General features: G+C 46.3%; 1 protein-coding gene across 3 annotated transcripts in view; it reads left to right on the top strand.

Annotated features, from left to right (window-relative positions):
- The window catches only part of LOC147443715 (uncharacterized), a 97882-nt gene that overhangs the window by 19826 nt on the left and 62846 nt on the right, over nt 1-15210 (top strand). For 2 of the 3 annotated variants that reach the window (XM_086526517.1, XM_086526519.1), the window contains exons 2-3: nt 5605-5684; nt 6704-6754. In XM_086526517.1, coding sequence (XP_086382643.1) covers nt 5605-5684; nt 6704-6754 — 131 coding nt within the window. The other variant, XM_086526518.1, reaches the window with a different exon arrangement.

Below are 15210 nucleotides of genomic sequence, written 5' to 3'. Positions count from 1 at the left end.
ACACAGATGAATATACATATCTGGGGGTAGTATTCACGGGACGGAGGTTTACTCTGAGGAGAGTAGCAGAGACTAGACTATCCAGAGCCTATGCGGCATTGGGAGGGCTAGAGAGGATGTGTTCGCATGTTCAGTTTCAAGAACCACGAACAAAGCTATGGCTCTTTGATACTTTGGTTGCTTCAGCTATGCTTTATGGGGTCCAGTTTTGGGGACCATCTATGAATCATGATAGTTGGAGGAGCATGGAGAGACCCTTGGTATTTATGATATCCCAGATGATTAGAGCCAAGGCCTCCGTACCACATGCGATTATTCGAGCGGAGGTAGCCGCCCCTCCTATAGAGATCGAGGCTCTTCCAGATCAATGTCCTTTATGCACAGTCTATGGGATACACATAGAGGCAGATATACTAGATTGGCTTTTGAGTCCTCTAGACAGTTAGCGATGCAGGGAGACGCATCATGTTGGTATGTGCAGATGACCTCATGGTTTCAGAGGCATGGTTTCAGCATGGATAGATTGCCTCCTTTTCAGTATTCCCTGGATGCACCCTCACTGCCAGTCACACGGACGGAGATCACTACTCATTCGTCAGGATCTTATACAGTTGGACGCCAGGAGGACATGGGTAGAGCCGATGCAGGAGTTGGGCACGAAGATGGCTTTCTACAAAGAGCATCTTCTCCAACTTTCGAGAGATGGGTTTGTGATTCGTCCGAGCTACATGGACACTCATTTGTCTCATGGTCTGCGATGTGCTATTGGTCAGATTTGCACATCCTCACACCAGCTGGAGATTGAGACAGGTAGATTCAGAGGGATACCACCGGAGTCCAGGATATGCCAACTATGCGATAGAGAGCCAGAGACAGAGCTACACTACATATGCCACTGCACTGTGTATTATGAGATACGAGGGCGCTTCCATTGCTTATTCAGGGAGGGTTTTGGACCCCTAGATAGAGTCATGAGGTATCAGGATCAGAGATGCCTTGGCTTATATCTACTTGAGCTACACCGACATAGAGATAGTCTGCTGAGGAGACATCGAGTACGATAGTCACAGAGACAGATCACAGACTTCTTTGGATCGAGGGAGCTAGGAGACCAACCACCAACACAAGGTGGTACCCACATTCATACCAGAGGCACCCTCATTGACAGGGCGACTGAGCTCGGGAGATCGAGACGACCACGACCGAGACACAGGAGCACACTCCATCGACGGAGACTCCATCAGAGGATCAGAGGCATTCTAGTACGACACCCAGAGTGTCATTGAGGGCCTATTCTACATTTTCACATTTCACACTTCATTTTCAGTTTTCATTTTTACATTCAGTACTTTTTGTACTTGTACTTCAGACATTGTATTAGATTCACCACTTTGTATCTGATGGTCTCATAGGTCATTTTGGCCTTTTGAAGACATTAATATATCATTTCATTTCATTTCATTTCTCTCTCTCTCTCTCTCTCTCTCTCTCTCTCTCTCTCTCTCTCTCTCTCTCTCTCTCTCTCTCCATCTAGAATATAGACGAGGATGGATTTATCACCCTCTTGTATTGGGCACCCATTGTATCAGTGATCACACATACCCACACAATTCCCGCTAGTAGCTCTGCTAGATTCATTCGAGTATCTCTTTTTTTGTACCCAAACATGGTATCAAATTCACCAGTTTGTAACAAATTGGTTGCATAGGTCATTTTGACCTTTTGAAGACGTTAATATATCATTTCATTTCTCTCTATCCGAATTGGTACAGAATAAAAGAAAAACCTTGGTGTATGATGGGATCTCTCTCTCTCTCTCTCTCTCTCTCTCTCTCTCTCTCTCTCTTTGATAGGATGAAGACCAATAGAGCATATGATCACAATGGCCTAGTATCATAGCATTTTATACATGCTTGAGATCTGCTTGCAGATCTTCTAGCAGTGATGTTCAACCGGGCCATGTGCGAGGGCCTACTTGATACTTGGAGTTTGTCCACTATCATACCTATCTTCAAGTCAAGGGACCCTATGGAGCCTGGGAACTATCGCACCGTCATGATTGGACACACATTGGCATGGTTGTACGCATCCATCCTTAAGTAGCAGTTGAGTAGATGGGCAGAGAGAGTTTGTGCAGGCAACAGGACATGCCAGTTTGAGGAGAGGTTTCTCTACTCTTGATCATATTCTGACACTAAGAGCCATTATTGAGGAGGGGAGATCACGTGGGAGACGGCTCTATTGTTGCTTTGTGGATTTCTGCAATGCCTTCGATATAGTGCGCAAAGCTAGATTGTTGCATAGACTTAGAGAGTTGATTTGGGGGATCATGGCTCTATACAAGTCAGTAGTGGGGCATGTACGCACTCCAGAGGGGATTTTTGATTTGGTTTACTCCACTATTGCCTACTCTATTTGGCATATATGTGGATGAGTTGTTGACTACATTGAGAGGGACGGTGATAGAGGAGCACAGTTGGCAGGGACATGGATCCTACTATTGTTATATGGTGATGATATTGTGTTGATTTCTGACTCCCCAGAGGGGATGCAGCGTCATTTAGATGCTTTGTACACATTTGTCCACGACAATGGATTGTCTGTTAACCCCTGGGGAAAATCCACACATAATATGGTCAGGAGACGAGGGAGTATACATATGCATACACCTATCTTGGGGTAGTTTTCAATGGACTGGTGTTTTCATTGGGAGAGCGGCAGAGACTAGATTGACGAGAGCTTATGCAGCCTTGGGAGGATTGGAGAAGATGTGTTCGTAGGTCCAGTCTCAAGAACCTTGAACAAAGCTGTGGCTTTTTGACACTCTAGTGGCTTCAGCTATGCTTTATGGGGTTCAGATTTGGGGACCCTCAGTGGACAACCATGGCAGAGCTGGTAGCAGTGATGGATGGAGATGTATGGAGAGGCCTCTAGTCTCTATGATCTCTCGGCTGATTCGGGCTAAGACCTCAATGCCCCATGAGATTATTCGAGCTGAGCTAGCTGCCCCCCCTATCGTAGTTGAGGCCCTTACCAAATCAGTTTCCTTCACCTCCCCTGAGACAGATATACTCGGCTAGTGCTTGAGTCATTCCGACAGCTAGTGCTACAGGGAGACACATCATACTGGTATGGGCAGATGACATCATGGTTTACGTCAGGATTTGATTCAACTAGATACCAAAAGCACATGGATATAGCCGACACAAGAGTTGGGCACGAAGACAACTTTGTATAGAGAGCATCTTCTCCAACTAACAGAGGATGGATATGTGATCAGACCGGCCTATATGGACACTCATTTATCCTATGGGATACGATGTGCTATTGGTCAGATGCACACATCATCGCATCAGCTAGAGATTGAGACTGGCAGATCTAGGAGAGTACCAGCATAGGCTAGGATATGCCAGTTGTGTCTTATAGAGCCAGAGACATAATTACATCACATTTGTCGTTATCCGGTATGCTATGAGATACTAGGCCGCTTTCATTGTCTATTCAGAGAGGGCTTTAGACCGTTGGCTGGAGTCGTGAGATATCAAGATCAGAGATGCCTCGGGTTGTTTTTGCTAGAGCTATGTAGACACAGGGAGAGTCTCTTGAGGAGACCAAGCAATGGAAGACATTCACAGAGGGAGATCACTGACTTCTTTAGAGTAGGGACTCAACAGCCTGATGAACATGCGGCACAACAGACTTCAGAGCCCACTTATACCAGAGGTATATTAGTGGACAGAGCTAGACGCCCACGTCTATGAGGGCGACCATGACATCGACGGAGGCTCCATCAGAGGATAAGGACTATTCTAGCACGATATGGGAGACGCCCAGTATGACTATTTACAGAGGCGGACATTGACGAAGCTCTTCAGCGACCGATGCAATTTCTTCTCAGACAATTCCGATGCCGGGCATCCTCGGGCATTGACGTTGATGATGATGATTGTACTCTTGACGATTTTAGTCTTTTAGTTTTAGTCTTTTTAAGTCTTTCACTTTACTTCATTTTATTTTTGCACCTAGACATTGGATTAGATCCACAAGGATTGTATGAGTTTGGTCTCATAGGTCATTTTGGCCTTTTGAAGAAGTTTAATATAACATTTCATTTCATTTCTCTCTCCTGTGCGTTCTTCCACTACGTGCATGGTTTTTGATATGGTATTAGAGCACAAGATCTTAGGTTCCGGTTGTGCTAATGCAAAGAGGAATCTTGGAGGAGAGGCTTGCTATAGAGCGCAAGGGTGAGGATCGAAGGCAGATCCTGACGATTGGGATGCGAGTAATGCAAAGGCCATGTTCAAGCACTCACAAAAAAAATCTCTCCTGCTATCCATGCATTGGAGACTGCCCCTCTCCTCTGGGCGAGAGGGAAGCGTGGAGCAGAGGCTTTCTGTGGAGTGCAAGGGTGAGGATCCAAAGGGAGATCCCGATGATTGGGATGCGAGTAATGCAAAGGCCATGTCTGCTATTGTTCAAGCACTTCAAAGGTAATGTCTCCTGCTTCTAGACATCGAAAATTGCCCATGATATGTGGTCAAATCTAAAGGAACTGTTTGATTGAGACTCTACTATGTGAGCGGTCATGACGTGGAAGTCAAGACTAGCTTGATACCCTTGCTTGCTAGAGGCACTCCGAAAACAACAATGTTGCACATTGTGTTGTCATAAGCATAGGCCAGTAAGTGAAAACGAGTAGGGCACTTTTCCCTCTATTAAGCAATCAGTGTACAACTTAATCCAGCAGTATTCCTCCACAACATGACAAAGCTGAAGAAAATGCTGACAAAGCTGGAGACAGGGCAAAAGAGTTAAGACTTGAGAGCTGCCTAGATAGTTTGCATGCCTTGGCTTGCATTGATAATGCTAATGAGCAAAACTAGAAAATTAAGGCGTCTAAAAGGTAAGCCTCTATTACAAGAGTGATGTCATATGGAATCTAGGATTGCTTTCAGAGTCCAGTTTATAACAATACTTATATTTAGAAAATTTGTCTGTATCAGTTTGTGACAACTGTATGCGGTACCATCTTGGCTGTACGTCTGTTGAAAGCGGGTCACATTTTGGCATGGAGTCTGGGCCTTGTAGTTTTAATAGGAATCAGTTGAACACACACATTAACAACCGCGTGTAGATGGTTACAACTTACCATTCAATGTGCAATGTGTGATGAACATTCTGAATGCTAAGGGGACATTGTTTCTTGCAATGATATCTATCTTTTTATAGATGTGTGTGGGTGACATTAATTGGGAGGTCTACCGCCTTGCATGGGAATATAATATTACCGATTCTCTACCTTACTTGCACTGCCACACTTCGACAAAGGTTCACTCCCTTCTTCCTTTAAACTGACATCTATAAGTGGGTTAAAAAATGAGTTATATTTGATGTTGCATCTCTTGTTTCAAGAAAGCGAGTTAGTTTCTCAATTAAATTACGCTCCTCCAGGGTTTATTTGTGTTGAGCCACTTATTTTACTTTTCTTAGCTTGAAGATTACTTCAGACGTTTTCAACCAATTAAGTTCCAGTTTTATTTACGTATCTTATTTATGATGGATGATCTTACTGATATGCCTTACTGTTGTGACATGCTTCAGGATTACCTGTCAAATCCCTCTACAGTCGATTTAGCATATGCAGTACTTTTAGAGCATGCAAATGCAGAGAGGGAAAGAAGGTGGTGTATGTTTTAAATGACTCTTCTTCCTGAAGGATTACTGATAGGCATGACCAAGAATTCACATTGTCAAGTTGTCTTATGCTCCTCTGTTCACGATTTTTTTAGACTATGACAAAATCTGCATCAAGACATAGGTAACATATTTACTCTCCACAATCTTAGATCATTGCTTAAGTAAGTGCCTATAAAAGAATGTTCTGGGGGTCACTTCTGGCAGATAAGTGCATGGCTGCGTGCGCGCGCGCGCGCACACACACACACACACACACACACACACACACACACACACACACACACACACACACACACACACACACACACACACACACACACACACACACACACACACACACACACACACACACACACACACACACACACACACACACACACACACACACACACGACAAATGCATGCCTGCATGCTTGCACATAAACATGCATTCATGTGTGGTTTTACACACACATACTGGTTAAATCCGTATATACACATATACATATGTATGTATATGTATATATGCAGTTGATTAGGCTCAAAGCTCTATTCAAGTGTGTTGATGAGGCTTAGTATGCTTCTTGCTAGTATTTTACAGGGACTTAAAAATAGTTGTTTGCATCATATTACTGCCCCTCAACATAAACATTAATTATCAAGAGTCATTTTGGTTGTTACTATATTTAAAGGGAAATTTATTTAAAGGAAATCTCTCTTGTAAATTTCCTCAATTTTGTTAAAAGATAGCATCTTGTTTTGAGTGCTTCCGCTGTTTGGTGATAGGATTGAAAATGGTTTCTGGGTGTCAGTGATATGTGCAGAGTTGGTGTTATGTGTACATTTTGTTTTCTCAGTGTTGTTTCAGATACTTGAAGTCTTTTACATCATACTGTTTTGTTCTTTCTCTCTGCTTGCTTACCTTTTGCTGTTTAAACATTGTGCTAGGCCACCAGCAACGTTTTAAGACACAATTTGTGAGCAGAGTAAATATCTAAAAGGAAAATTTCATGTGCTTTTGCAGTCCGCCTGTTGTTGCGAGGTGTGTTTCGCTCCTCAAGCGATATCTAGTAAGGTATTCAAGGATTCTCTCTCTTTCTCTCTCTCTCTCTCTCTCTCTCTCTCTCTCTCTCTCTCTCTCTCTCGGGATAGTTTCCTACAATGTTAAAATCTCTTCTTCTTCTCCTCTCTCTCTCTCTCTCTCTCTCTCTCTCTATTTCTTCTATATCTCAATAAACCTATTTATTTATGTGTGTGTGTGTGTGTCTTTGTTCTAGTATTTTTGTACCCAGACATGGTATCAGATTCACAATTTTGTAACAGTTTGGTCTCATAGGTCATTTTGGCCTTTTGAAGACGTTAATATAACATTTCATTTCATCTCTCTCTCTCTCTCTCTCTCTCTCTCTCTCTCTCTCTCTCGCCCCCTGCCCCTTGCACTCCCCTGCTGCTCCCGCACCCTCTCTCTCTCGCTCGCCCCTGCCTCTCGCGCTCTCTGCTGCTCCCGCACCCTCGCGCTCCCCCCTGCCCCCCTGCTCCTGCCCCTCGCGCTCCCCTGCTGCTCCCGCACCCTCTCTCTCTCTCGCTTGCCCCTGCCCCTCGTGCTCCCTGCTGCCCCCCGCTCGTGCTGTGCTGCCCCTGCCCCCGCTCCCTCGCGCTCTCCCCGCAACTCCCCAACCTAGCGTAGAGAGAGAAAGAAGGGGGGAAACTTCCGGAGAGAGAGAGAGAGAGAGAGAGAGAGAGAGAGAGAGAGAGAGAGAGAGAGAGAGAGAGAGAGAGAGAGAGAGAGAGAGAGAGAGAGAGAGAGAGAGAGAGAGAGAGAGAGAGAAGACTTAGCCGCGTAGAGAGAGAAAGAGAGACTTAGAAAAGACTTAGCCGCGTAAAGAGAGAAAGAGAGACTTAGCCGCGTAGAGAGGGGGGGGGGGGGGGGGGGGGGAAACTTAGCGGCGGGGAGACTTTCTACCTCTCCTAGGGCGGCCTTCTGACCATGGGGAAGCAGAGTGGCAAAGATGACCCGGTGGAGGATGCCATCCAAAATTGCAAAGAAGAATTGAGCGAGCATGATCAACCGCCACCTCCTAGGTACTATCAACGTACACGACGCGTGTGTGGCAGCACAGGAAAACACGATAAATACACTCCAGTATCGCGTGAAGGCTCAAGATGAGGAAATCGCACTACTCAAGAAAGAGCTTGCAGAGATGCGATCGCAGAATGTCCTCGAAGAGGGAGAGCTTCAACCCTCAGTAATTGAAGAGCTTAACACGATTAAAGAACAAGTGCAGGCCATCAAAGAAGGTGGGGAGCAACAAAAAGAAATGACGACCTCGTGGGTAGATGTCATCACAAAGACCCAACAAAAAGCAGAAAAGATCGAGATTGTCAAGAAAGGGAAAGGCAAGGAAATAACCCCCACCCCCACACCAACCATCATCAACTTGACACTAGAAGAGGAGCAAAGGAGACGTGTGTGGGCCTTACACGTAAGGATATGTGGCCTCAGAGACCAAGATAATGTGGAGGAAGAGGTGAAAGAACTCATGACTCTGATGGGGGTCAACGAACAGACGCATACGAGGGCCTGGAGAGTGGGCACAAAGAAAAGCGGAAGCAACGGAGAAACCTCGAAGGAAAGGGCACTCATTCTCCGCTTCCCATCCATGGAAGCGAAGAAGGATTTCTTGAAGAAGAGACCGACTCTAAAGAAGACTGGCATCTTTCTTGGAGATGACCTCACCCTCTCGCAGATGCTCATATGCAAGAAGTAATGCCGGAAATTAGAGCAGCAACAGAAAAGGGGAAGATTGCTTTTTACAGAGATGGAAAGGTGGTGATATTGGAGCGACGTCCCGCATGACGGTGCGAGACCCATGGGACCACACTAAAGATGGCAACCTGGAATTGTAACGGTTCACTTCGTCTTGATGTAGGGGCCTTTGAGGATAGCTTCACAGGGAGAGACATCATCTTCTACTCGGAGACGCATCAAGCCCCTGGGCAATCCATGCCACAGGTGAGCGGATATAGATGGGAGAAAGCCTGTAGACAAGAGACCAGGTCGGAGCATCGAGGACGAGGCTCAGGGGAGTTGCAGCCATTGATATATATAGCGCGCAGGGATGAGCATGCTAGGTACATGTGGGTGAGGCTCAGGGCAGAGACGGGCAGATACCTCTACGTTGCTATCTGTTACTTTCCTCCTAGTATGTCAGTATATGCATCACCTAGGGGACAATCTCCCTTTGCTATTTTGGATAATGACATATGGGAGTTTTCTAAGGATGGTGACATTATCATACTAGGGGATTTCAATGCTAGGACTGCCCACCACCAGACAATATTTTATGATACGTTCGAGGAAATGCTTAGAGAGCTGGACGATACAGAGATGGGTCTATCCAGATTATCACAAGATGAGGAATACACGGTATATGGCAGATACTTGATAGATATGGGAACCGCACATAGATTGGCCATTTTGAATGGCCTACAAAGATTTTGCGACAGCTGGAGGTTTTACTTGCTTTCCACACCGACATGGTGCGAGCATAGTGGATTATTTTATGGCCCAGCCAGGTCTCATTCCATTCTTTCAAGATTTCATGGTGGGCACTAGGCCAGTTGGAGTAGCAGTTGATCATGCTATTTGTCCTTCACCCTGACGTTTTAGTTCAGCAGAGCTCCATTAGGAGAGGTCCCTACACACGTCCGGTATACCTTCATGAGGGAGACGGACTCTGTGTATATGGATGAGATATACAGGAAGCTATGCACCACGGAGCCAGGACGGCCACTAGATGAACTCACTCAGATACTGACAGAGACGCTCCATGATGCAGCATCTGAAGCATACCCCCACAACCAGCCTACACGGAGACGATTTGGAAAAATGCCCCAGAACAGTTGGTATGATGAGGAGTGTAGAGAGATGAGGATCAAGTTATAGAGGGAAGTGCTCATGAGTATTACCACACATAGAGACAATCACGGATTATCTTTCGCCGCCTAGTGCGACGAAAGAAAAGGGCTTATTTATCCCAGCTAGAGCAAGATCTGTATCAGTTATTTATAAGTCAGGACTCGGGCGAAGCATGGAGGCTATTCCACGAACATTCACCACCACCAGCGGTCCTCTCCAATATTGGAGTAAAGCAGGGATGCCCCCTATCCCCGACTCTTTTTGGGATGTATGTGGATGAGTTTTCGGACTATGTAGAGCGTCAGGGGGGCTCAACTAGCAGGGACATGGATTCGGTTGTTACTATATGCTGATGATATTGTGTTGATCTCTGACTCACCAGAGGGGATGCAGCGTCACTTGGATGCTCTGCATACATTTGCTCGTGACAGTGGATTGTCTGTCAATCTGGGGAAAACCAAGGTTATGGTGTTCAACACCATACCACAGTGGGTCAGGAGGTCGGAACCCACATTTATGTGTGGTCAGGAGAATGTGGAGTACACAGATGCATATACTTATCTTGGGGTAGTCTTCGGTGGACCGGTGTTCTCACTAAGGAGAGCATCAGAGACTAGACTGACGAGAGCATATGCAGCTTTGGGAGGACTGGAGAGGATGTGTTCGCAGGTTCAGTTTCAGGAACCGCGAACAAAGCTTTGGCTTTTTGACACTCTAGTGACTCCAGCTATGCTCTATGGAGTTCAGGTATGGGGACCCTCAGTAGACCACCATGGGAGATCTGGCAACACAAATGGATGGAGATGTATGGAGAGGCCTCTTGTCTCTATGATCGCTTGGATGATTCGGGCTAAGGCCTGAGTACCACATGAGATTATCCGAGCCGAGCTAGCCACCCCCCCCCCCCCCCCCCCCCCCCCCCCCCCCCCCCCCCCCTCGTGGTGGAGGCGTTGACGAGATTAGTTTCTTTTATGCACGGTCTATGGGATCTCCCAAGGGATAGATACGCTTGGCTTGCCTTGGAGTCATCTCGACAACTAGCTCTACAAGGCGATACAACATGTTGGTATGGACAAATGACAGCATGGTTTCAGTTGCATGGTCTCAAGATGGATAGATTACCTCGGCTTCAATACTCTCTGGATGCACCCTCCCTGTCTCTCACACGCACAGAGATCACCAGACTCATACGTCAGGATTTGATTCAGCTAAATACCAGGAGCACATGGATACAGCCGACACAGGAGTTGGGCACGAAGATGGCCTTCTACAAAGAGCATCTTCTCCAACTCACGGAGGACGGCTTTGTGACTAGGCTTGCATACATGGACACACACTTATCTCGTGGGATAAGATGCGCTATTGGACAGATACGCACATCCTCACATCAGCTCCAAATCGAGACTGGCCGATTTCGAGGGGTGCCGGCAGGAGCTAGGATATGTCACCTATGCAACTTAGAGCCAGAGACAGAGCTACGCTACACATGTCACTGCCCGGCATACTATGAGATACATGGCCGCTTCCACTGCCTGTTCAGAGAAGGGTTTGGACCTTTTTCTAGAGTCATGAGATACAAGGATCAGAGGTGTCTCGGTTTGTTCCTGCTAGAGCTGCGCAAACTTAGGGAGAGCTTGCTGAGAACATCAGAGGAAAGACAATCTCAGAGAAGAATCACAGATTTCTTTACACCAGCCAGAGGAGAGCCAACTGAGTAGTCATCACAACAAATCTCAGAGCCTACTCATACTAGAGGTACATTTCTTGATCGAGCCACGGAACTTGGCAGATCCAGACGTCCACGACCTCGGGGGGTCTCCCACTACAGACGAAGGCTGCAACAAAAGATACAGATCACTCTAGCTCGACATGCAAGACGCCCTATTGGAGTATTGACCATGGAGGAGGTCGATGAGATCTGACAGCGACCGATGAGAAATTTCATCTGAACCCACAAACACCCCCCTCCCCCCCCCAATATCCTTTCTTCTTAGTGTCTTAGTGCTAGTTCTTTGTACCTTTGTAATTTCCGTACTTAGACATGGTATCAAATTTACCAATTATAACTTTTTTGGTCTCATAGGCCATTTTGGCCTTTTGAAGACGTTAATATAACATTTCATTTCTCTCTCTCTCTCTCTCTCTCTCTCTCTCTCTCTCTCTCTCTCTTTATTTCTTCTATATCTCAATAAACCTATTTACTTATGTGTGTGTGTGTGTGTCTATCACCCAAGTGTTGTAGATTGGTTACGCCATTTCCCTCTTGAATAATAGGTCTTGAGTTCGTAGATCTTTGAGGTCTCTCGGGATAGTTTCCTACGACGTTAAAATCCTCTTCTTCTTCTTCTCTCTCTCTCTCTCTCTACTCCTTAGGCTCTTGATACCCACCTTTTATAGATTTAGTAGTGTTTTTGTTTAGTTAGTTTCTTTCTTTTTATCCAGACCTTGTAGCAGGCTCACCATGACGTAACTCTTTGGTCCCATAGATCATTTTGGCCTTTAGAAGACGGTAATATGACATTTCATTTCATTTCTCTCTCTCTCTCTCTCTCTCTCTCTCTCTCTCTCTCTCTCTCTCTCTCTCTCTCTCTCTCGTCTCATAGGTCACTTTGGCCTTTTGAAGACGTTAATATAACATTTCATTTCATTTCATTTCTAGCTATTTAGCTATCCCAGCCAGCTGCGTACTTTGCTTTTGCTTAGTTCACATCGAGCAGCTTAGGATTCCATAGTATCTTCGTTTTGTTATGTTGTTAGTTAGTTTATTTTGTTACTCTGACTTTGTATCAAATCCACCACATTGTAACCTTCTGTCTTCTAGGTCACTTTGGCCTTTTAAAGACGTTATTATAACATTTCATCTCTCTCTCTCTCTATCTATCTCTCTCTCTATCTATCTATCTATCTATCTATCTATCTATCTATCTATCTATCTATCTATCTATATATATATATATATATATATATATATATATATATATATAGATAGATAGATAGATAGATAGATAGAGAGAGAGAGAGAGAGAGAGAGAGAGAGAGAGAGAGAGAGAGAGAGAGAGAGAGAGAGAGAGAGAGAGAGAGAGAGAGAGAGAGAGAGAGAGAGAGAGAGAAATGAAATGGTATATTAACGTCTTCAAAAGGCCAAAGTGACCTATGAGACCAGAAAGTTACAATGTGGTGGATCTGATACAAAGTCAGAGTCAGAGTAACAAGATGACAACAATGACAAAAATGAAACGACAAATGTCACAATAAAATACTATGGAATCCTAAACTACTAGGTGTGAACTAAGCAGCTAGCTGGTATAGCTAGATCACAAGCGATCCAGCATCGGTCGCTGGCGGATCTCATCAATCTCCTCCATGGTCAGTAGTCTGACCGGGCGTCGTGCATGTCGAGCCAAAGTGATCCGAATCCTCTGATGCAGCCTCCGCCGATGCTGTGTAGCCCTCCGCAATTGTGGGCGTCTGGATCTTCCCAGCTCAGTCGCTCGGTCGATCAGTGTGTCTCTGGTGTGAGTCGACGAGCTCTGCTGTGGTAGTAACTCCTCCGAGTGTCCAGCGGCAGCTCTAAAGAAATCTGTTATCTGTCTCTGGGACTGGCTAGCCTCTCCTCTCATGAGGCTCTCTCTGTGTCTGCGTAGCTCGAGCAAAAACAAACCCAAGCATCTCTGATCCTCGTACTGCATGACTCTTGAGAATGGTCCAAAGCCCTCTCTGAACAAGCAATGGAAGCGGCCTCGTATCTCGTAGTAGACGGGGCAGTGGCATGTGTAGTGCAACTCTGTCTCAGGCTTGATGTCACACAGGGGGCATGTCCTAGCCTCTGCTGGTACTCCGATGTATCTCCCAGTCTCGATCCGCAGCTGGTGTGAAGATGTACGTATCTAGCCGATAGCACATCGTATCCCATGAGTAAGTGGGTGTCCATGTATCTGGGTCTCGTCACAAAACCATCAACTGTAAGCTGGAGGAGATGCTCTCTGTAGAAAGCCATCTTCGTGCCCAGCTCCTGTGCTGGTTGTATCCATGTCCTCCTGGTGTCTAGCTGAGTCTAGTCCTGGCGAATGAGCCCGGTGATCTCGGACTGTGTAAGAGTCAGAGAGGGTGCATCCAGTGAGTACTGGAAGGGAGGTAATCTGTCTATGCTGAACCCATGCGCCTGAAACCATGATGTCATCTCCCCATACCAGCATGCTGTATCTCCCTGCATGGCTAACTGTCGAGAGGACTCAAGTGCAAGGCAGGCATATCTGTCTCTGGGAAGTTCCCACATGCGGTGTATGAAGGAGACCGATCTGGTGAGCGCCTCAACCACTAGTGGGGGGGGCAGCTAGCTCTGCTCGAACAATAGCACGTGGTACTGAGGCCTTGGCTCTAATGAGCCGCGAGATCATAGAGACCAGAGGCTTCTCCATGTCCCCCCATCCATCACTGCAGCCTGTCCTCCCGTGATGATCTAATGAAGGTCCCCAAATCTCAGCTCCATAAAGCAATGCAGAAGCCACTAGAGTGTCAAAGAGCCAGAGCTTCGTCCGAGGCTCTTGAAACTGAACCTGTGAACACATCCTTTCCAATCTACCCAATGCTGCATGGGCTCTGGTCAGTCTAGTCTCCTTTGCCCTCCTCAATGAAAATGTTGGCCCACTAAAAACCACTCCGAGGTAAGTGTACGCCTCTGTATATTCCACAGTCTCCTGGCCGTATGTGAAAGCGGGCGCTGACCTCCTGATCCACTCTGGGGTGGTATTAAATACCATGACCTTGGTTTTACCAAGGTTGACGGACAAACCAATTTCCTGAGCAAACCTATTCAAAGCATCCAAGTGACGTTGCATCCCCTCCGGAGAGTCGGAGATCAACACAATATCATCAGCATATAACAATAATGGAATCCATGTCCCTGCCAGCTGTGCACCTCTATCACCATCTCTCTCAATGTAGTCAGAAACCTCATCCACATACATACCAAATAGAGTAGGAGAGAGCGGGCAGCCCTGCTTCACCCCAATAGTGGAGTGAATCGGTGTTGATAGACCCTCTGAGGTGCGTACCTGCCCCACTACTGACCTGTATAATGCCATGACCCCCCAAATGAGCTCTGTGGGTACTCCCATCTGCTGTAATCTGCGCATCAATCTAGCTCTAGGCACTGTGTCAAATGCTTTGCGGAAATCCACAAAGCTACAATAGATCTGTCTCCCACGCGATCTACCCTCCTCAATGATGGCTCTGAGTGTCAAGATATGGTCAAGAGTAGAAAAACGTGTCCTGAACCCTGCCTGCCCGACTGTGCGTATCCCCTCCCTCTCTGCCCATCTACTCAGCTTGCTGCTCAAGAATAGATGCGTACAACCGTGCCAATGTGTGTCCAATCATGATAGTGCGATAATTCCCAGGCTCGATAGGGTCTCCCGACTTGAAGATAGGTACAATAGTAGATAGGCTCCAAGTATCCGGCAAGCCCTCACACATGGCACGGTGAAACATCACTGCTAGAAGCTCTGCTAGTAGATCTCTGGCATGCGTGAAATGCTCAGCCACTAAACCATCATGATCGTATGCTCTCCCAGTCCTCATCCTGTCAACGGCCTTCCTCACCATCTCCGCGG

Source organism: Adiantum capillus-veneris, chromosome 13, assembly GCF_014529385.1.
Source record: "Adiantum capillus-veneris isolate H3 chromosome 13, ASM1452938v2, whole genome shotgun sequence".
Taxonomy (NCBI): Eukaryota; Viridiplantae; Streptophyta; class Polypodiopsida; order Polypodiales; family Pteridaceae; genus Adiantum; species Adiantum capillus-veneris.
The sequence above is the reverse complement of the archived record's forward strand: the minus strand, read 5'-3'. Positions and strand labels throughout refer to the sequence as shown.